General features: G+C 46.4%; 1 protein-coding gene across 2 annotated transcripts in view; it reads left to right on the plus strand.

Moving 5' to 3' along the window:
- Positions 1–23170, plus strand: part of COPZ1 (COPI coat complex subunit zeta 1) — a 40325-nt gene that overhangs the window by 8279 nt on the left and 8876 nt on the right. Inside the window, exon 2 of one of the 2 annotated variants that reach the window (XM_054696684.1) lies at positions 2628–2765. In XM_054696684.1, coding sequence (XP_054552659.1) covers positions 2724–2765 — 42 coding nt within the window. In that variant the 5' untranslated portion in view covers positions 2628–2723. Of the gene's footprint in view, positions 1–2627; positions 2766–12909; positions 12968–23170 lie in introns of those variants that run through there. The other variant, XM_037514903.2, reaches the window with a different exon arrangement.

Consider the following 23170-nt stretch of genomic DNA (forward strand, 5'->3'; position numbering starts at 1 on the left):
AGCCTGGCGGTTACCCTGATGACTGGGGGAGGTGGTGGAAGGAGTCTGGGACCAGGGAAGAGTGAGGCCCCTCTCACTAAAGTAAAGGGGGGGAGATATAAACTGAGGCCAGATGGTGTTGCCAGACCTTCTAAGCCACCCTCTGGTTTTTCCTTATGTTCTAGTTCACATAAGGATAATATATGAAATCTTTGAGGAGGTTCCTTTGCATTGATAAGAAATCTTAGAGGATTAACCCAGGAGTTGAGAGGAACTGACCCCACTTTCAGTTGAAAGAGTTTGGGGCTCTCAAGGTTCCAGCATAGGACTGAGACCTTAAGAGTTATGACCTCCAGGCCTCCCTGGTGGCACAAAGGGTTGAGTTTCAGCACTATGAAGCTATCCTGCAGCCACTGTGGTGCGAGTTCAATCCCAGGCCAGGGAGCTACCCACATGGTGCAGCAGACCTCTCCTGTCTCCCTGCTGCTCCCCTCAGCAGTGTATTTTGTCAGTCTGCCTGTTCTGGTCCCCGCTCTATCTCTGGTGAAGCCTCTCACCCCCATACCTCTGGCCTACACCCCAGCTCTGTATGCATAAATAAATAAATAGTAAAGAACAAATAAAAAATAAAAAAAGAGTTCTGGCCTGCTAGTGGAGCCAGGGCACCAAACCTCAAATGGATGAAGGTAGATAGATGAGTTCATAAGTGTCCAAGAGAAACAACCCTTGAGCCTTAATTCTAAACCAAGAGAGAGAAAGGCCGAGTCCTATGTTGTAGAATGAGGGAGGGATAGATCTTGAATCTTAAGACCTGAACTTGAGTCCCCACATTACTGGTTCTGTGGCTTAGGGCAACCCAACCTTTCTGAGCTTTGTTTCCTTACCCGAAAAATGAAGGAAATGATGATCGTACCTCTTTAGTGGACTTGCTGGGAAGAGAAACTGAGATCAATATGAATGTGAGGCTATCATTATTAAGAGACGAAAGCTTAGAAGCCTGGAGGCCAGAGTGTCTCGGGGTCGAGGAACCGAGAAGTCTATCTGAAGCTCAGACTCTGGTAGAACACTTGGGACAGAACCGAAGCCAACAGGCAGCCTGATGCTGAGAGAGAATTGGGACTAGGATGCAGCAGTGGGTGGAGGGGAGACAGTGGCTAAACTTCCAGGAGCCCCTAAGCCAGGTCTCTCCCATCCCGGCACCATTGGGCGGAGCCAGTTTTAACCACATAAAGGGCACAGTGCCAGCCTTGTGGGCTTTGGCTTCGGTCACCTTCCAGGAACCTCAGAGCCCTTACCCCCACCCTCCCCTGTTGCAATCCTTGGCAGTGGGCGGAACTGCCTGGGAAGTCCCACCCTCTGTTCCTCAGTAGCTGGAAGGCTTGCTACCTGATGATTTAGTCGCTCATTTTCACAGGCATCCTGCTCATTCCAGCCTCCGATCCTCACACCTCCTGCTCCCTCAAACAGAATGCTCTTCTAGAGCTCTTTCTAGAATGCTCTTTCTAGCTCTTTCTAGAATGCTCTTCTAGGTGCTTTCTACCAACCTGAGGCAGGATGAAACGGAAGCGAGATCTGGGTTTGAATCTCAGCTTGACACTTAGCAATGCGGACTTAGGTCAATTATTTAAACTGCTTGAAACTCAGCTTCCTTGTGGGCACAGGGAGAACAGGGCTTCTACCACAGGTGTCGTGAGGGATTAAATGAGCCAATGTAAGGACAGTGCTTGTGTAGAAAGTACATTAATGTTGGTTCCTCTCCTCTCGTCCACGCGCCGATGTCCAGTTGAGTTCAAGTTCAAGCTCCACAATATTTTTCTGGCTACCTCTGCCCCCTACACATAGCTCTCCTGTCTGAGTATATATATATATATATATATATATATATATATATATATATATATATATATATATATACACACACACACACACAAGAGGATGAATATAATTTCATTTAAATATTTTATCCTCTAATCAATAGTATCAAAGAAACAAATACATGCAAAGGTAGAGTTGTTGGGGGAGAGACCATGAAGGTTTCCTGGGTTACAGTGAATGGAAGTCAAGGGTCATGAAAGGAGGCTTGGGTAGAGGTGGTTCCCTGGGGCAGCTGGGTAGACCATAGTGACCAGGCTCATGGCCCAGCCCCGCTGGGAGTCTAGTTGCTTTTGAGAGTTTTCAGACAGTCCTCCGAGCACCCTGGGGCAGGTTGGGTTAACCTCGGTGGGGGGGTAACTCACAGGGCTTCACTGAGGTGTTTCTAGCCTCTAGGAGTGACCATCTCGACAGCGGCCGGCAAGGAGGGGCTCCTGGGGTTCTCTTCACTGGGGTGAGCCTGAGCACCTTGATTCTCCAAGTCTCATGTACGACACATGGAGATGTGGGATAAAGATCATCTAATGCACCCAGACCTCTGGGCCCCCTTTCAAATTCTCTGCATTCAAAGTTCTTCCTGACAAAGCTCCACACAGGCCCTCACACTCAACAGGCCTTCCTGTCTGTGTTCCCTCTGGTTGTGGCTGAAACCACGCTCATAACCTGGTGCTGCTACCTCTGCCAGTATTTCCCCAAGGGGATCAGTTGCCAGAGAATGAGACACTCACAAGGAGGAAGGCAGAGGCCTCCCAGCCTCATCTTCCCCCAACTATCAGCTTACCTTTTCTAGAATGAAGAGACAGAAAGAAAAAGACAGAGATCCATATTGAGGAGGATGCAGCACTGTCAGATGAAAATGAAAAGCAGATGAAATGAGAAGCAGATTTCAGTGCTTCTTTCTCTGGTGGGAAGAGGTAAGGAGAAGAAATAAGGGAAGGTCAAGGTTGGGGAAGAAAAGAAAGCTGCAACAATTCAATCCAGCAAAAACCCTCTGAAATAGTGAAGGATTTAACCTCTGTTTACCATCTTTTGCCTTTCATTTTCTTTCTTTTTTTTTTTTTAAAAGATATGTTGAAGTTTTTTTTTTTTTTTAATAGAGGCATGTTATTTATTTATTTGTCTGTTTGTTTGTTTTGTTTTATACATGCACTGGGTACAGTCAGAAGCGCGGGAGGGTGAGAGAATTCACCAGAGCCAGAGCGGGGAGCAGAGCAGGCAGAAGGACCGAAGTACACTGCTGAGGGGAGCAGCGGGCGCGTCAGGAGAGGTCTGCGCGCCATGTGGGACCCACGCCGGTGGCCGGGGAGCAGCCGCGGATCGAACTGGCGCTGCAGAGGCCGCGGGCAGCTTCGCAACCCAGCGCTCAACCGCTGTGCCACCGGGGAGGACCTTTCTTTCTTTTTTTTTAAGATTTATTTATGCATACAAGAACCAGGTACAGGCCAGAGTTTTGGGGGGTGAGGGGATTCACTAGAGACAGAGGGGGGGAACAGAACAGGCAGATTGACTGAAATACACTGCTGAGGAGAGCAGCGGGAGAGTCAGGAGAGGTCTGCCGCGCCATGTGGATCACCTCCCAGGCCGGGGATCGAACTTGTGCTGTAGTGGCTGCAGTGAGCTTCATAGGTTGTGTCTTAACCCCTTGCACCACCAGGGAGGCCCCTTCTTTTTTTTTTTTTTTTAAGATTTATTTATTTGTTTGTTTGTTTGTTTTTAAAGATTTATATCTTTATGCAAGAACTAGGGTACGGGCCAGAGGTGTGGGGGATGAGAGGATTCACCAGAGACAGAGCGGGGAACAGAACAGGCAGATTGACTGAAATCCACTGCTGAGGGGAGCAGCGGGCGAGTCAGGAGAGGTCTGCTGCGCTATGTGGGTTGCTCCCTGGACGGCCGGGGATCGAGCTCATGCTACAGGGGCTGCGGATTGCTTCATAATATGGTGCTTAACCCTTTGTACCACCAGGGAGGCCCTTAAAGATTTATTTGTATTTATTTATGTGTACAAGAGCTGGGGTGTAGACCAGAGTTGCAGGGGGTGAGAGGATTCACCAGAGGCAGAGTGGGGAGCAGAACACGTGGATTGAGTGAAATACACTGCTGAGAGGAGCTGTAAATAAATAAATCTTTAAAAAAATAAAAATAAAGCAATTTTGGTTAGGTTCTATAATGCAACTTCTCCACATCAATACCTGGACAGTTCTGTACTGATGGAGAAAATCTCAGTATCTTGTTGACTGGTATCACATTAAATTTTTGCCAAAAATGGAATGTTTCCAAATCTACATTTCGATGGTAAATTCTCTTTTCTACTTTGCTCAATAATTGTTTCACATCTTCTCCCTTCTAAAATCTCTAACACCCCCTCTACTTCCCTCTCAGTAGATAACCTTGACTCGTATTTCACTGATAAAATTTTTTAAAGATTTATTTTTTAAAGATTTATTTATTTATACATACAAGTACTGGGGTACAGGCCAGAGGTGTGGGGGGTGAGAGGATTCACCAGAGACAGAGTGGGGAACAGAACAGGCAGACTGACTGAAATACACTGCTGAGGGGAGCAGCAGGTGAGTCAGGAGAGGTCTGCTGCACCATGCGTGTTTCTCCCTAGCCTGCTGGGGGATTGAACTTGTGCTGCAGAGGCTGTGGATAGCTTCATATGTTGTGTCTTAACCCCTTGCGCCGCCAAGGAGGCCCCAACATTTATTTCTTTATGCATACAAGTACAGGCCAGAGATGCAGGGGGTGAGAGGAATCACCAGAGACAGAGCAGGGAACAGCACAGGCAGATTGACTGAAACACACTGCTGAGGGGAGCAGCGGGCAAGACAGGAGAGGTCTGCTGCCCCATGTGGGGATCTCTCTGGCCGGCAGGGATTGAACCCTCACTGCTGAGGCTGTGGACAGCTTCACAGCGCCGTGGTCAACCCGCTGCGCCACCGGGGAGGCCCTTCTTTGACAAAATTGACTCAATTCGATGATACGCTCTAACTTTCCCAAATCTACTAGTTTACTTGCACATACGTCTGCATGTTTGGCCTCATCTTATTAAGGTGAAAAAAAGTCACCCTGTCCTTCACTAAGGCTGTTGCCTCTCTACTTTGTGAAGGGAAGAGAAGATTAGAGTCTTCTAAGTACATGGCTAACATTCAATTTTGTACCACAGCAAAGGTGTTTTCTCTAGGCTGCCTATGGATTCAGTCCTCAGAAAGAATGATTCAATAATTCAGAGGTAGAGTTGAACCCAAAGTGGCAGTCTTAGGAGTTCATGCAGCTAGCACTTCTGACCCATTCCCTTGTATGAAAGCAGCAGCTCTATGACCCCAGGAAGCTTCCTTTTTGTGGTCTTAAATTTCATCATAGTTTTATGTTGGGGAGACACTTCCTACACCTCAGAGACAAAGCCAGACTGGTGTAAGGTCAGAAAGAAGTTATCTTCTTCTATCATCTCCCCAAGACCTGCTTTGCTGTCAAGGAGTACCCTCCTGAGCACCCAAGACTTGAGGGGTCCTCACTCATCATCTTGCAGAGGGGATAGGCCCACACTTCTAGGTCAACAGCTATCGCTGCGCACACGCCATTGTCTGTGATTACCACTGCACTGTTTCCCATTTTGCAGTGGAGGGAGGAGAAGCAATCTATGATTGTTTAAGCAAGAGGCAGAGGAAACAGATTGAACCAAGATGGCGGCTTCTGTGGATCTGGACTTGAAGGCCTTCACAGAGCTTCAAGCCAAAGTTATTTTTTTAAGGATTTATTTATTTATGCATACAAGAACTGTGGTGTGGGCCTCCCTGGTGGCACAAGGGGTTAAGACGCAGCCTACGAGGCTGTCCACAGCTACTGCAGCACGGGTTCGATCCCCAGCCAGGGACCTACCAACATATAGCGCAGCAGACCTCTCCTGTCTCGCCTGCTGCTCCCCTCAGCAGTGTGTTTCAGTCAATCTGTCTGTTCTATTCTCCACTCTGTCTCTGCTGAATCCTCTCACCTCCCCACCCCCTGCACCTCTGGCCGACACCCCATTTCTTCTATGCAAAAACAAACAAGCAAACAAATAAATAAATAAATCTTTAAAAAGAAAAAAACAACAACAAAAAGCTACACTCATGATTTGAGTACATGAAATAATGCTCCTTTCACACCTGGGTTGACGTTAGGGTGAATTTTCTCCTTTAAGAGGGATCCAGACCTTACATTGAATGCCCAGAAGTCAATTTTGGTCAATCAGTTCATCCTGGGAGAACTCACTTCTGTTGACCAGACTTAAAAGAGCATGATATTTAAGTCATTGATTGATTTACATAGTTCTACATAAAACTTCGAGTGGCTTAGACTTTCTATTGGCTGATCAGAATAGTTGGTGATTTTTGAAGTCATACATTGTATAATTAGAAGGTTGCTTACTGAACAAGTAGAATTAGGAGATAGAACTGCATCTATTTCCTGTGTAAGCATATAAGATACTCACTTGTCTTGGTAACATAAATGTTACTGGGGAAATGATGAAAACATTTTTTTTTCCCGCTGGGGAAATTCCATGCAGTCTGTCTCCCCCTTCTATGAAAGCAAGGTACAGTTCAATTAATTGGGTTTCAGCTCCAGTCAAGTTAATATAATTGATTCTGTTTATGTTCACTTCAGTCATTTTATTATAATTGATTAGGTTTGAGTTTGATTGTGTTAGGGGTCCAGTCATTTTCCTTTAAGTGATTAGGCTGCTAGAGCTTTAGATATATTGATAGAATTATGTTTCCTAAAACTACACTAGGTCATTTGCTACGTCTACGTATAACTGATCTCACGCATTACATTTGGATTTTTCCAAATTTACTTGTGGGACACAGCCTTTTGGAAGAATTTTCCTACTGTTATTTTCTTGTGTACACTGCAACCTGAAGACCTGCAATGGCTTCCTCGTTGGCCTTTCTGCCTCTCGTCTCTCCTGCAGTCATTCCTATACACACAGTCATCAAATTAATCATCTTATTTTTTTCCCATACCTACAGAATAGGAGAAAAGCTTGCATCTCACATCTATCCAGAATATATAAAAAACACCTAGATCTCAAGAACTAAAAGACCAACAATCCAATTAAAAATGGGTCTATGATGGGCCTCCCCGGTGGCGCAGCGGTTGAGCGCTGGGTTGCGAAGCTGCCCGCGGCCTCTGCGACGCCGGTTCAATCCCCGGCTGCTCCCCGGCCACTGGAGGAGGGTCCCACATGGCGCGCAGACCTCTCCTGCCGCCCGCTGCTCCCCTCAGCAGTGTACTTCGGTCCTTCTGCCTGCTCTGCTCCCCGCCCTGGCTCTGGTGAATTCTCTCACCCTCCTGCGCTTCTGACTGTACCCAGTGCATGTATAAACAAACAAACAAACAATAAATAAATAAATAAAAACATGCCTCTATTAAAAAAAAAAAAAAAAATGGGTCTATGATGCCACTAGAATTTTCCCCAAGGAAGATACACAAACAGCTTACAAGCACATGAAAAGATGCTCAAATCATTAGTCATTGGGGAAATGCAAATCAAAACCACAATGAAACACCACTTCATACTGACTAGGATGACCAAAAAAGAGAGAGAGAGAATAAGTGTTGACGAGGAGAGGGAGAAATTAGAAACTTCATAGCTTGCTGTTGTGAATGTAAAATGGTATAGGTGCTGGGCCTCCCTGGTGGCGCAAGGGGTTCAGACACAACCTATGAAGCTAGCCACAGCCACAGCAACACAAGTTCGATCCCCAGCCCGGGAAATACCCACATGGCTTAGCAGACCTCTCCTGACTCGCCCGCTGCTCCCCTCAGCAGTGTATTGCAGTCAATCTGCCTGTTCTGTTCCCCACTCTGTCTCTGGTGAATCCTCTCACCCCCCCACACCTCTAGCCTGTACCCCAGATCTTGTATGCATAAATAAATAAGAAAAGTAGTATAGGGCCTCCCTGGTGGTGCAGCGGTTAAGCGCTGGGTTGCGAAGCTGCCCGCAGCCTCTGCAGCGCCAGTTCGATCCCTGGCTGCTCCCTGGTCACCGGAGGAGGGTCCCGCATGGCGCGCAGACCTCTCCTGACTCACCCGCTGCTCCCCTCAGCAGTGTACTTCGGTCCTTCTGCCTGCTCTGCTCCCCGCTCTGGCTCTGGTGAATCCTCTCGCTCTCCCGCACTTCTGACTGTACCCAGTGCATGTATAAATAAATAAATAAATCTTAAAAAAAAAAAGTAGTATAGCTGTTGTGGAAAATAGTTTCATGGTTTCTCAAAAGTTAATGAATTGGGCCTCCCCGGTGGCTCAGTGGGTTTAGCACAGCGCTATGAGGCTGTCCGCAGCCTCTGTAGCGCCGGTTTGATTCCCAGCCTGCCAGGGAGAGTCCCACATGGCGCAGCAGACCTCTCCTACCTCGCCCACTTCTCCCCTCAGGAGTGTCTTTGGTCCATCTGCCTGTTCTGCTCCCTGCTCTGTCTCTGGTGAATCCTCTCACCCTCCCGCGCCTGTGGCCTGTAGCCCAGTGCTTGTATAAATAAATAAATCTTTAAAAAAACCACACAAAAAAGTTAATGAATTATCTAATGACCTAGCAATCCCACTCCTAAGTAAATATCTAAAAGAATTGAAAACAGATACAATTTCCCCCTATAATGTGAAAGTACATTATTGCTATTTGGATGATTTGGTAGTTATTTTTGGAGTTTGGAGTGCTCAAACATTTTACCATATAAGTTAATGGAAAATATAAAAAATACTTTAATACAGCAGGGGAACCTGCACCGAAATGAATATGCATTGCACAAATGTGCACAGCAGCACTGTGCTCAGATCTATGGTCAGCTTGCAAGTTTTATCTTTTTTCATGACCTTTTGTTCAGTTTCCTCTATATTCCATATATGAGACCATTCAGTATTTTTCTTTTTCCTTCTGACTTCTTTTTTTTTTTTTTTTTAAGATTTATTTATTTATACAAGAACTGGGGTACAGGCCAGATGCGCGGGAGGGTGAGAGAAGTCACCAGAGACAGAGTGGGGAACAGAACAGGCAGACTGACGGAAACACATGTTGCTGAGGGGAGCAGTGGGCAAGACAGGAGGGGTCTTCTGCACCATGTGGGCATCTCCGCAGGTGGCAGCGGGGATCGAACTGGCACTGCAGAGTCTGCAGACAGCTTCACAACGCTGCACTCAACTGCCTGAGCCACCAGGGAGGCCCTCCTTCTGACTTATTTCAATGAGCATAATCCCTTCCAGCTCCATCCATGTTAGAACTATATAATAATCCATTCTTCCTATCTAGGTTAACATTTTAATACTGCTCTTCCTCATTTTCTTCTGTATTCACTTTGTCTGGAAGGCTCTGCCTTCAAATATCCACATGGTTGATCCCATTTTTCTTCCAGGTCTTTTATCAAATGTCCTCTTTTTAGTAAGATCTTCCTTTGACCATGCTAGTAAACTTCCTCCCTGTCCCTCGCTTCTCTTCAACACCAATGGTTCCACTACAAATTGTGCAAGAGTGAAATTGCCCCCTGGCCTCCTTTGCGGTTTCAATTTTCTCCACAACACGTATCACCAAACCTCCTACATATTTTACTTATGTCTTTGGTTATTGTCTATTCCTGGCCCCCAACTAGAAGCAAATTCCACAGGAGAGGGACATTTGTCTGTTTTGTTCACCGACGTACACTTAGTGCCTAGAGTGGTGAGCCCATGGCTGGTATTGAATAAATGTTTGCTGAATGAATAACTGCATTTACAAACATGGTTATTCATGATTAAGTCTTACTTTTTAAACTTTTTAAAAAAGATTTATTTATTTATGCATACAAGAAGTGGGGTATAGGCCAGCGGCGTCGGGGGTGAGAGGACTCACCAGAGACAGGGTGGGGAACAGAACAGGTGCATTGATCCAAAGACACTGCTGAAGGGAGCAGCAGGTGAGTTAGGAGAGGTCTGCTGCGCCATGTAAGTCACCTCCCTGGCTGCGGATCGAACTCATGCTGCAGTGGCTGCGGACAGCTTCATAGGTTGTGTCTTAACCCCTTGCGCCACCAGGGAGGCCCTGGGTTGTGTTTTTATTTCTCTAGAAGATGTACCCATCCTCTAATTTTACAGGATATTACCCTAATATTTTCCAGAAGGGTATAACATTCCAGTTCCCACAATCATCTGGTCCCTCAACTTGTATTCACTGCATTTCACAATCTGGCACAAAGTACCTTTCTAGTTTTATCTCCATCCTCTTCCTTATTTCTTTTTTTGAATTCTCTGCCCATGAAATCAATCCCTCAAAGAATTCTTACACGACCACAAAGACACTGTTAAGTGAAATAAGACAGCCATTAAAGGACACTTTTGTATGATTCCACTTATATAAAGTGCTAGAATAATCAAATTGATAGAGCAGAGTAGAAAGATTAAGAAATGGGAGTTATTGTTTAATGGAGTCTTATGTATATACATACATATATATATATACACATACACACATATACATATGTGTGCACATACATATGTGTGCACATACATACGCATTTTCCATTTGATTGGTTCTTAAAGGTTTTCCAAATGAAGGGGAGATTGGAAGCAAAAGAAGCAGAAACTTTAATGCTAGATAGTGCCCTAGGAAGTTCTGGTCTGAGCGTCCTCATTTTCCAGAAGTGGTAGCTTTAGTCTAGGGAGAATTGACTTCTTCCCAGAATTCTTCCACTTAATAAGACAAAGTCACAACAAAAACTAATATCTCGGGGCCTCCCTGGTGATGCAGGGGTTAAAGACAGCACTGTCAGGCTATCACCAGCCACTGTAACATGAGTTCGAGTCCATGTAACATGGAGCAGACACCTCTCCTGCCTTGCCCACTGCTCCCCTCAGCAGCGTATTTCAGTAGATCTGCCTGTTCTGCTCCCCACTCTCTCTAGTGAATACTCTCTCCACTCCACCCTCACCCCCACCACCGCACCTCTGGCTTACAACCCGGTTCTTGCATGCATAAATAAATAAATCTTAAAAAAAAAAGAACTAATATCTCTACCCAGTCAGTTGTCTTCCTCCACAGCACAGTTTCCCAGTAGATTGGAGAACTACGAATCAGTCATCTTCTGGAACAATGTCAGACTGCTAAAATTTGTCATTTAGTCCACAATCAAAAACACACAAGTCAACGACTCCCCCATAAACCGATCACATCACACATTTTTTCCTCCTCAAGTTCAATGGTGTGGGTTACTTCAGGTAGGATTGGGATGCAAGAGAGGATGTTCCAGAAACCAGAGAAGTAGATTGTGGGGAAGAACAAGGTTTTAGAACTCGAACACCTATGCTCAAATGTATGGCTGCCAATTAATAGTTACGTGGCCTTAAATATACAATTTAGCTCTTCTGAGCTCTACTCTTTTCATTCGTAAAATGAGACTAAGGTTTATTAAAGATATTAAATAATGTATTGAAGGATTTAGCACTCTCCCTGGCACTTAGTAAGTTGTCAATAAATGTATTATCATCAAACTGTCAAGATAAGGAAAACTTTATGATACCAGGCACAAAGCTAAATGTTTGAATAACTCCCATTCAGAATAAAAGCTAAGTCTTTCCTTAATCCAGATATGAGACTTGTTATCTGGGACTTCACCAGAAAATCATATGCCTTCCTTCACAGCATAGTTTTGTGGTTTGCATTGTATTGTTTTACACTTTTCTCTTAGGCCATCTGACTCTACTTGAAATTATTAGAAAAATTCCTGGGTGGGGGCCTCCCTGGTGGCTCAAGGGGTTAAGACGCAACCTATGAAACTCTCCGCAGCCATTGAAGCACGAGTTCGATCCCCGGCCAGGGAGCAACCCACATGGCAAGCAGACCTCTCCTGACTCCCCCACTGCTCCCTTGAGGAGTGTACTTCTGTCAATCTGCCTGTCTGTTCCCCACTCTGTCTCTGGTGAATCCTCTCACCCTCCACACCTCTGGCCTGTACCCCAGTTCTTGTATGCATAAAATAAATAAATCTTAAAAAAAAAAATTCCTGGGTAGGTCTGGATGCTTTACACAATTGATAAAAAAAAAAAATTCCTTTGGGGATTATACAACACATTAGAAGGTGTCCCTGGCCTAAGTAATTGGGAGGTGAGGGTAGGGCTTGGGATGTCAGGAACCAAGGAACTAAGGGGGCTGAAGAAAGTTAAAGTTCACCCAAACTCCTTCCTATTGTGAAACCCTTGCATTAAGTAAACTTCTCTTTTCATTTTGCAACGGCTTGTCCCTGCTGGAAAACCACAGACTCTGTTCCCTATATCCTTCCTTATCCTGCCCCCCCACCCCTCTGTGCCCCCTTAGGCTCCTCTTTGGACTCAACAGCTCTAACATCCCATTTCACATCTGACCAAAGAAAATGGGCTTTCAGAAGCTCTCTGGATTCTTGTCCTTCCCTAGGCCGAAGCAAAGCCTGGAATTCGCGTTTGACAAATTGTCACCGTAGCAATAAATTTCTGGCCGTTTTGGTTTATCTAGTTATCTAGCCACCAGTTACCTAGTTAACAGGCTGGGGACCTCCTGGCTTTTCTCTATCGTTTCGGGTACTTTCTGTGAGGTGCTGAAATGACACGTGTGCGTCTACACTAGCAGCGTTTGCCAAAGCAGCCTTGCACACGAGGGACCTAATGGGAACCCTTGGAAAGGCGTTTGGGGTAGGACGCCAGCAGGGAACTGCCCGTGTTAGAGGTTAAGGAGACACAGCGCCCCCTATAGGGAGTGAGGCTCAAAGTTGCCAAAGTAGGACGAGGAGATCACGTGGCTTCCGCCCAGCCAATGGAAAATTAATAACCGCTTCCTCTGTTCCCTATGGAAACAACCCTGCCTTACTGACCCGCCCGCCCACTCAGCCGTGAGGTTTTGTCGTTTGATTGAGTATTTCAACTGACAATCAAATACGTACGTCTTCTGGTTGGACAGTTTGCTTCCGTTTCGCACTGTAGTACACTGATTGGCTAATAGAGCAATAGCTGGCATCCGATCGTCCAATAATCTCCATCCTGGGCGGGCACTAATAAGGACGTAGGGCCAATCAGCGGCGGCGTTGCTTTTGCGGCTCCACGTCGGCACCAGCTGCGGGGCAAGATGGAGGCGCTGATTTTGGTAGGAGCCGGGGGGGCAACCGAGATGCTGCGGCGTCCGAAGGGATCGGGAGTCGGGGTTCAGTCTGACCGGGAGCGGGGAGGAGGGGGAATTCGGGGTAATTCCCGGGGACTGAAGATCCTGGCGGCCCTGGGATCGGTGTGTGGCCTAGGGCAGTAGCTCCAGCCTCGGCGTAGAGTAGGGCGCTCCGCGGAGGAGGCTGTCTGTGAAAGTTGGAGGGAGCCCGGGGGTCCTTGGAACAGCAGGAGCATGTGCGTCCTGGACTGGGGTCCGTCGGGTTCCCCCTAATTCTGAGGATTGCGATGATACCTGATGTTCCCCAGACCTCCTGACTTGCTCCCCATTGAAAGGATGGAGTGGGGGCTCCTCCTGATGGTTGTCACAGTTTGACTCCTCGTTGATAATTCCCGGTTACGTTTCCTTCAAAAAAAGGCTTTCTTTTTACTCCTTTCCCTGTTAATCCCCATTATTTAGGTCTGTCATGATGACGAGTCAGTAGTCCATCAAAATCTGGAATACTTGATAGATTTAGCCTGGATTGTGTAATATTTTCCCAGACTTCTTACTCTGTTCTGCTTTCCTCTCATTTGTTTTTCCTCTCCTCATTTAGACTTCAGAAATTCTTATTTTAGGATCTGAAGTGCTAACTCTATATAAGAATTTTGGTAACTGAAGGTGTGCATTATGATCCTTATGATCTTTGTATGTGTTTGAAGGAATTCAGGTCCCAGCCTCCTTCCTCGGGTAGTTGAACTTTAGGCTTTTCCCTCTCCTGTCAGCACTAATACATGTACACACTCAGGTCATCGGATAAAAAAGAATTTTGCTCTTTCAAAAATGACAAAGATAATTCTTTTCTCATCTTGTGTTTTGGTTAAGTTTAGTTACAAAGCTTCAGATATGAGTGGTTTTTAATAAGATACTTTCTATATCAGGAAGTTAACCAATAGTCTTTTTAAAATTTATTTATGCATGCAAGAACTGGGGTGTAGACCAGAGGTGTGAGGGGACAGGCTGGGGTATGTGTGAGAGGATTCACCAGAGACAGAGTGAGGGGCAGAACAGGCAGATCTACTGAAACACACTGCTGAGGGGGGAACAGCAGGTGAGATAGGAGAGATCTGCTGTGCCATATGTGGGTCAGCTCCCTGGGCAGGGATTGAACTCAGGCCATAGCAGTGATAGTGCTGAGACTGCACCCCTAGGCCACGAAGGAGGCCCAACCCATCTTCTTAACCAGTTAACAGAGTAGGATAAATTCTGGAAAATTGGTTTCTTTGGAAGTTTTATAAATTGTTAGAATGCTTCCTTCATCTGTCTAGAAGGTAGCTTGCTAGGTGGTAAAGGAGAGAGGGAGGTGATACTTGGAGGGCACTATTAACAAGGGGTATGTGTGTAGTGATGAGTTGAGGGAGTAATATGTGAAAGCCTTATCACACTTTCTCTTACCTCAGTTCTCAGTCTCAGCTCTCTCAGCCTGCCTCTTCCTTATGTCCAGTTTAATATGTATCTAGGATGCTGCATACACAACCCATGCTAACCTGGTCAGGTACTCCTGAACTTTGCTTTAAAAAAACATACTGATTTTTTTTTTTTGTCATGAGGAACCTATGTAATAAGGCTAGGGAAAACCAAAGTGTAGGGAAAAGAACTTGGAAACAAATGTCAAAACTAGGACTATACTTTGATTCCTCATGCTCAGGCTTATTGAGGGTTTTCCATTTCTTCAATATGCAAAGTTGACCTTCAACCCTCTGTTATATATACATAAGTTTTGTTAGGGACAAAGTACCAACAGGTATCAGTTCTTCCGCTGGTCTCTAGAATTCTAAAGATACTAAACCTTCCAACATTTATTTTTTGTTCAGTACAATTTCATTATATTTTGCAACCCCAATTAAGAATTCTTTTACTTGGGCCTCCCTGGTGGCGCAGCGGGTTGAGCACAGTGCTGTGAAGCTGTTCACAGCCTCTGCAAAGCCGGTTTGATTCCCGGCCAGCCAGGGAGATCACATGGTGTGGCAGACCTCTCCTGTCTTGCCTGATGCTTCCCTCAGCAATGTTTTCAGTCCATCTGTCTGTTCTGTTCCCCACTGTTTCTGGTGAATCCTTCTCACCTTCCCGTGCCTCTAGACTGTACCCCAGCTCTTGTATAAATAAATAAATAAATAAGAATTCATATACCTTTCTCATCACTCCAGCCTTTCTTTGCTGGAATTCCAGGGGAGAATTAAAGCCTAATGTCCTAAAACATTCATTGTATGTAATGAATCAGTGCCCCTCCTCTGTCTACAATGTCACTACTTTTTACCATCCTCAGGAGAAATGAGAAAATATGCATTTAAATACATTCAGTATTCAGTGCTCCAAAGGAGGAACTGAGGTTTAAAATCAGATATTTCCTAAATTTAAATTTTTCTTCTCATTACTCTGCACATATTAGCCCACAAAATGTAACTTCAGCTTGTTTAAAAATCATCCTTTCTCACTGCTCCTTTTTATTTCATCCCCTCCTCTGTCTACTCAGCAGCATCTCCTGACTATTTAATTTTTCTTTTTAAACACCCTCTGGCCAGTTTCATTAAAGGAAAATTTTGCATGACTGACTTTTCACCAATCTGTTCTGGCCTGCTTCTAGTGATAACTGAATCACTTGATCAGTGATAGGCTGTGTTCATACTCTATTATTTTCTACATGCTGTGCCCAGTTTGATACTGTTGGGACTGTAGTGATGGACACCACTTTTGGCCAGGTGTAGTACTCCTTCCTTGAGGCTGGGCACTCTTTGTGTCAGGAATGAGCAGTTTTGCTTTGCCTTTTCTTGCCTTCAGAGTCTACTTGTTCACTTTTCATAATTTGGAATCTAGAGTTGATTGACTCCAGCGACTTTTCCCTTTTCTTTGTGACCACCATCTTCTTGCCTTAGGTACGGTACAGCCCCAGCCAAGAGCAACAGCCAAGACGACTGGCGAGAAAGAGCATCTCCTGATTCTTAGGTGGTTATCTTCATTATAAAAAGTTTGAGGAATTCCAGGATCTTACCTTAGCTGTATCATGTAATGAGCTCAATAAGGAGTTTGCTGTACCTGGATAGTATTTAACAAGCCACTCTGTGGAGAGGGCAGACACCTTCTAAAGTTCCTTTAGGTGTCCTCCTTTCACATTTCCATTTCCTGGTTTGGCTGGAGCTCTGGGGAAATGTGATCAAAGCATATTTTTATCCTCATCTCTGCAAGGCCCATCACCATGAGCTATCGAGAAGAAGGGACAGATAAGCTAGAGGGGGCAAGAAGAACCACCAGTTGAAATTTGATCTGATTATGGGAATGTCTCAATACCAGTAAGTTCCCTTCATTTAGGTGCTTGGCAATGGGTCACCTTTCTTTCCTGAATTATGAATGTAGCGGGATCTCTGCAGGTCACCATTCTCCATTAATAACCTATGCAGTCTTAGAGATAATGACTTGGCCCTTCCTTCCTTCTCCCTTTACCCTTTTTCCTCCAAGCAGAATCACTCCAGCAGTCTAGATCCTCAAATCCTTCCTCGTAGATTTCATTTTTGCTAATTCTGTCTAGATATATTTTTTTTTTTTTTTTTTTTTTTTTTTTTTATAGAGGCATGCTTTTTATTTATTTGTTTGCTGGTTTGTTTGTTTGTTTTGTTTATACATGCACTGGGTACAGTCAGAAGCGCGGGAGGGCGAGAGAATTCACCAGAGCCAGAGCGGGGAGCAGAGCAGGCAGAAGGACCGAAGTACACTGCTGAGGGGAGCAGCGGGCGGCAGGAGAGGTCTGCGCGCCATGTGGGACCCTCCTCTGGTGGCCGGGGAGCAGCCGGGGATCGAACCGGCGCCGCAGAGGCCGCGCGCAGCTTCGCAACCCAGCGCTCAACCGCTGCGCCACCGGGGAGGCCCTATTTTCTTTTTTTTAAGGCTTTCTTTTTTATTTATTTGTTTGTTTGTTTGTTTGTTTGTTTACACAAGCACTGGGTACAGTCAGAAGCTTGGAAGGGTGAGAGAATCCACCAGAGCCAGAGCGGAGAGCAGAACAGACAGACTGATGAAATACATTGCTGAGGGGAGCAGCGGGCGGCAGGAGAGGTCTGCGCGCCATGTGGGACCCTCACCTGGTGGCCGGGGATCGAACCGGCGCTGCAGAGGCTGTGGGCAGCTTTGCAACCCAGTGCTCAACCGCTGCGCCACCGGGGAGGCCCTAGATATATTTTCTGAGTACTTTTCCAGTGCTTTATGGGCTAGGCCTCTTAATTCTTTCTTCTTCCCTTATAACTTTTTTATCCTAAAGCAATGACCAAATCTTGAACTTGGCCGCATTCAAAAATCAAAAATCAGGACATCCAAAGTGCACAGGAGTGTTGGTGTATTTGGTGGAGGAAACTATGCAGAATACATCAGTGACTCTTAAAGGTTGATATTGCTCTGTGGCCTTTGCTTCCTGAATCATCTTAATGGGGCTTTTGTTAAATTCCTTTGGCACTAACAGTGGAGGTACTTGGCCTGAACGCCCCCTCCCCCTGCTCTGGGCAAAGGTATCAATTACATTAAGCCCCCAAAGCACTCCCATCTCGTTCTGGCAGTCCCCTGTGCCCCTCTCCCAGCTGCGTCCTCGCTGGTGCCTGGCCCTCCATTTCGTTAGGAGAAGCAATCTCCTCATTCCTGCACTGTGGAGATATATTTCTCAGCTAGGGCGCGAGCTGTGCCAGCACTGCCCCCGGTGAGGTCCCTGGCAGCCATAAAAATTTTTATTGTGATTATGTTGGTGTCGGGGTGTCCATCTGGGTTATTGCACACCTAGTTTAATTGATTGAAGTTTAATTTATTGACACTTCAAATTAAATGATCAGAATAAACTGTGCTGTTACTCTGGCCGGCTTGTTTTAATGGTTGATTGCTGGAAGCAGACCTTGGCTTGAACTAAAACCCCCAAAGAGCAATTGACGCAGCTTCTAACTCTCCCCGTGTCTTGCCCTCCAAGAAGAGCTCGTTATAGATTTCCGACGTATTTATATATATATTTTCCCTCTCCTTCACAGTGGTGGGAAAGAGTTGGTCCCTGGCAAGGTATAAATTATATCGAAGGTCTAGGGAAGCTGTCACATGGTCAAAAGAGGAGGAGGAGGTCTCCACGTGAAGAAAGCCAGACCCTTGAGAAGCCAGGCCTTCCCAGGGAGGCAAGGGATGAACGCAATTATCCAGATATTTGCGGGAGCCCAGTCACAGTTTCGGCTCTTTGCATCTAGATATTTGCTACCGTTTTTTTACTTTCCTCCATCGTCATGACTTGATTAGAGTCAGGATGGTAACAGTAAAACTAGACTGAAAAGGAGAACTAGAAAAGCAAAGAGAGGTTGGAACAGGAATAAGGAATCGATGCCTGCCTACCTGCCTGCTTGTGCTGGAGTAATTTAGGGAGGTGGGAGCAGGTCGCAGGGGCCGCTGCTGAGAGAACGGGCAGCTGTGTCCGCGCACATGATAAGTGCCTGGACTCACAAGGGCCCTCTCCCGCTCACGTTCTGCCTTCCCTCATTCCACACAGAATAGTCTTTCTCAGCTCAGATTATTAGAGGACTTTTCCTGTCCTCAGACGCCCTAGCCTGTGTCACCTCCTCCCTGTTCTCTTTAGGAAGTAGCTCCTGCTGTGTAACCCAAGTCACCCATGCTGCCGTTGAAGCCTGTGGCTCCTCATGAGCTTTTAAAATTTTCCCACCATCAAGGCCAGTATGCCCATCCTCAGTCAGTCTGGATAATTCTGTCTCCCAAATTTCTCCAACTCCTTTTCTGAAGGAGACTGAAACTGAAGGAGAGGCAGCAATTCTGCCTCCGTTTGATGTGGGGCCGCAACTAGACTGAAAGATGAACACAGTGGTTATCAATCCGGTCTTTTGGAGGTTAGCTTTTCGTTTTCAAAAGCAGATGGGGGAGGTGGGGAATAAATTATGATACCGATCATAGCCGAGGACTTACCAGAAATGGACCTAACCCATTTGACTTTTCCCTTTGCTGAGAGATACTTCAGTGAGGGCTCTTGGGTTACTGAACCAGGAAGGCTGCAAGTTCTCACGTTCTCAGACCTCAGGTGTGGAGCGCTCTGCCCTCTGCTTGTTCAGTTCACCCCTCTTCCCAGCAGTGATGCTGGATGGTTCCCCATTACTGTCACTTCCTCTTCCATGATAGTTGGAGAACTAGATTCTGTGTGACCCCTGGGCAGAAAATTCTCTAGCAGATAGACTGTCCGAGTTTTTTTTTTTTTTATAGAGGCATGCTTTATTTATTTGTTTGCTGGTTTGTTTGTTTGTTTTTGTTTATACATGCACTGGGTACAGTCAGAAGCGCGGGAGGGCGAGAGAATTCACCAGAGCCAGAGCAGGGAGCAGAACAGACAGAAGGACCAAAGTACACTGCTGAGGGGAGCAGCGGGCGGCAGGAGAGGTCTGCGCACCATGTGGGACCCTCCTCTGGTGGCCGGGGAGCAGCTGGGGATCGAACCGGCGCCGCAGAGGCCGCGCGCAGCTTCGCAACCCAGCGCTCAACCGCTGCGCCACCGGGGAGGCCCTAGACTGTCCGAGTTTTAAGAAAATTCCTAAGGCTTTGTGTTCCTGAAAAGCTTGGGACTTTGTTTTCTTTGTCTTAATTATCTCACTGCCACCAAATTTCGTCATCAAAAGCTGGTGGGGTGTGGAACTGACCTTTGCTCCCCCTGCTGGCTGTGTTAGTTTTCTCCATCAGATTTATTAATTTATGAAGGCCACACACGTATTTATTGAAGTCATTACTTGGTGCTGGGCAGAGAAGAGTGAATGATTTACAAAAGTAGCCTCATTTCCCCCCTCTCCCCTCTCCTCCCCATCCCATCTTATTATCTTCAGAGGGACTCTCACTTAATTCTCAACCTGGATCTATGAACCCCATGAAATCATAAAAATTTGTGAATGTGTATTTTTGTAGTAACAAGATCCATAGATTTCATCAGCTTATCAAAGGGGTCTGCTGTAACTCAAAAAAAGTATTAACCTTAACTGATGTGGGTCAGGCTTCATTTCTCCGATGAGAAAGCTGAGTCCCAGAGAAAGGTAAAACTGCAGTTAATGGCTGATATAACGCAGGACTATAAAACATTTTAGGAGTTTAGGGGGGATTTTCTTCTGCAGTGTCAGAAGTCTTGGTGACCGTGCTGTCACACTGTGTGTGAGACAGACAGGAACATTCTTGCTAGGGAGTCTCTTCCGGCCTTCAGTGCTTCCTTCCTAAGACATGAGTTTGGTTTCTTCTTTACAGCCAACCTTTGGTCTCATGTCAGCCGTGTGCTGTTCTGTGGTCCCTGTGGCTCCTGTTCTTCCCTGAGCTGTGCTGCTTGCGTCTAAGCAGAGCCTTGGTCAGTGTCTGAAAACTGCTCTTCCCTGTCATAGCATCCAGCTAACGCTGCTCTTTTCATCTGAAGTCTTTAGGCTTACGCCTGACAATCTGGAGCTCTCAATCCCCAAAAGAGCTTTTCATTTTAAAGAAGTTGGCGGTCAGGGAGCAAAATACGTGTCTTGGTGTTTGTTTATTTATTTACTATCCAAAAAGGTTGGGTTTAATAGGAGAGAGGAAAGGAGAACACACTTGCCCAGACACAAGCCGGCAGAAAGATTTGATACTGTTTATAAATGTGGTTGAGGGGAGAGCATCTTGTTTCTAGTTCTCTGTAAGTGGGGAGTAAAGAACTGACTAGGAATCCCACTGGATACTTCCTTGGGCCCTGTCAGCTCTGTGGATGGCATCTTCTAACTCTACAAAGGCTTCTTGCTCTCTACCCCCACCCCATGAATCTTAGAGTAATTAGTCATAGGTCTCAAATATCCTGTCTGCCTGCTCTCACCACACTCTCCTGCGTATCACTGTCTGACCCCAGAGTGTTCCCTTACTAGGTACATTGTGAATAGGCTTAATTCAGTGCTTTTTCAGAGCCCATCTCTCCTAGTTAGATTTAAAAGACTCACGAAGGGAGAACTTTTATCCAGAGCTGCCTTTGGAGTATTTTTGCTCATGTCTGTAATCCTGAGGAAGCTGCAGGTCATCCAGAGGCCCACAGGGGGCAGCACTAGGAATGATGCCTCCTCCCTCGCCCTCTGTGTGCTGGGGGAGGGGATACTGGGAGATGTTGATGTTTTATACTGGGCTTTGGAAGCCCCTGATTGAGATCAGAGTCTTTTGCAGCAGGCCAGTTGCTTGTTCAGCGTTGTTTCGGTTCTCCTGGAGAGTCCAGTCCAGCTTTCTTGATAATAAAAATTTACATGAAAATCTTAACCTGAGCCACCAACCTCCCGCAAACCAATCTGCCTACACATCATTTCCAGGTACCATTAGCATTTGAGGTGAAGTTCTGTTATACACTCAGGCTGTGGCTCTCTGAAAGTCAGTGCATCACAGAACTTTGTCTCGAAAGCTTTCTAGCAGCTACCCATGTGGGAGGGAAGAATAGATCTTTTAAAAATCCTTTGGACATGGGCCTGAGCTTGTAGGGTTTTTCTCCGTAATCAGCATTTAATGTGCTACAAGGTCAACCTTGTCCCTTGCCCAGAAAGCCCATTTCTCAGTATCTAGGAGTTATTTATAAACTTGCCCTTTGCAAAAACTTAAAATGAAATTACATTATCAGTAATGGCTTCTGGGGCCTTTAAACTGGCAGGTTTTATGGTAGGAGAGGACTCCTGCCCTCCCCACTCCTGAGAGATAAAGGCCCCAGGCTGGTGGAACCAGCTGCAGTCAGGAGGTGGCAGGAGAAGTAAAGGGGAAGCTGCTGGCTCCAGCTGTGGCAGTGGAGAATTCAGGCAGCCTGAACGCTCTTGCCTAGAAGCTCAGCTTTCCTTAGTGTGGTTATTCCTTTGGAAGCCTGGCATCACTAGCCTTCTCTCTCGTACCTTCTTGCCCTTTCCAGCACTGTAATAAATCCGATCCTTTGCCTGCCTCTTATCCTTCCCGGGAAAAGCCAGTGTTTCCATTTCTAGGTACTATCCTGGAGGGAGCCAGTGACAAGAACCTAGGCAGATCGCAGGCTGCCTGTGTCTCTTCTTGCCAGCCGTCTAGGCATCAAGCCCATTGGCCACAGAGGACATTTCTGACTCCCACTTGGCCAGTGACCACAGGGCTTTCCTTCTCTTTGAGGTCCCGTTCTTTCTAGGGGTGCCAGGCTCTGCGGGAGCCGGTTCCCTGCGCCATTTCAGTGCCCAGCGCAAACCGTCGGGAGGCTCTCGAAGGTCGCAGTGAATGCGGAGGGGGGAACCCAGCCAAGACTCCTGGGGGAAAGGTGTGGGGGAAATGATGTCTCCTGAATCTCCTTCCCCTACCAAGGAGACTCGCTCCCATTGTAACTCCCTTTTGGTGAACTGAGGATCCCAGTGGCTTGATGGGAAGATCTTTCTCTGGGGAATTAGGAGTCAGAAAAGCTGCTTCTGTGTGTGACCTGTTAGATGATACTCTTCCCCTCTGCTGTACACAGAGTTCCTCAGCTTGAGAGAGTATTTCAGAGAGTAATGGATAAAGGTGGGGTGTCTCTAGGGAATGTTTATCAGAGAAGGATAAGTTGGGCGTAATAGTCCCCAAAGTGACCACCCAGAAAACCCACTTCTGTGTGAAAGTCTCCTCCTCAGACGGTCCTTTCCATGCTTCTTGCATGGTGACGCATTGACCTTATTCTCAAATTTCACTTATTCTCTCAATCATTCGACGAATGTTAAGAGTTTAAGACGTGGCACGTATTCTTCCGAACACTTGGGATAAGTCGGTGAGCAAAGCATGGAGTTACGTTCTCAAGCATCAAGTGCGGAAAGCTTGCATTCTTCATCTCTTTGTTTTCCAAAGGCCGAGTTCCCTTGCCTCCTGTTCTGAACTCCCCAAGCTCGGGTTGATACTCTCGCGGAACCATAAACCTGCTGGAGCCTCACAGGGCGGGTTACCTGTGTGGGGGCCGCAGCGCTGCCTAGCCAGGATTCTTTCCTCACTCTTGGGCGGGTCTTTGTACAACACATGCTTGGAGAATGTGTCTGGCCCCGGTGAGGGTTGTGGGTTTCCTGTGGACGGCCAGGAAAGGGAGGTGGCAAGGGTAGGAGAGGGGTACGGCAGGTGAGATGGATGAGCGAGCCGGAGGAGGCGAGTCTGCAGGTCCGCCCGCGCATTCCTCTCCCTCGGCTTTTGTCCTCTGCGGTT

The sequence above is a fragment of the Talpa occidentalis genome, unplaced genomic scaffold, assembly GCF_014898055.3.
Source record: "Talpa occidentalis isolate TD23 unplaced genomic scaffold, MPIMG_talOcc4v2.1 talOcc4.16, whole genome shotgun sequence".
In the NCBI taxonomy this organism is placed as follows: domain Eukaryota; kingdom Metazoa; phylum Chordata; class Mammalia; order Eulipotyphla; family Talpidae; genus Talpa; species Talpa occidentalis.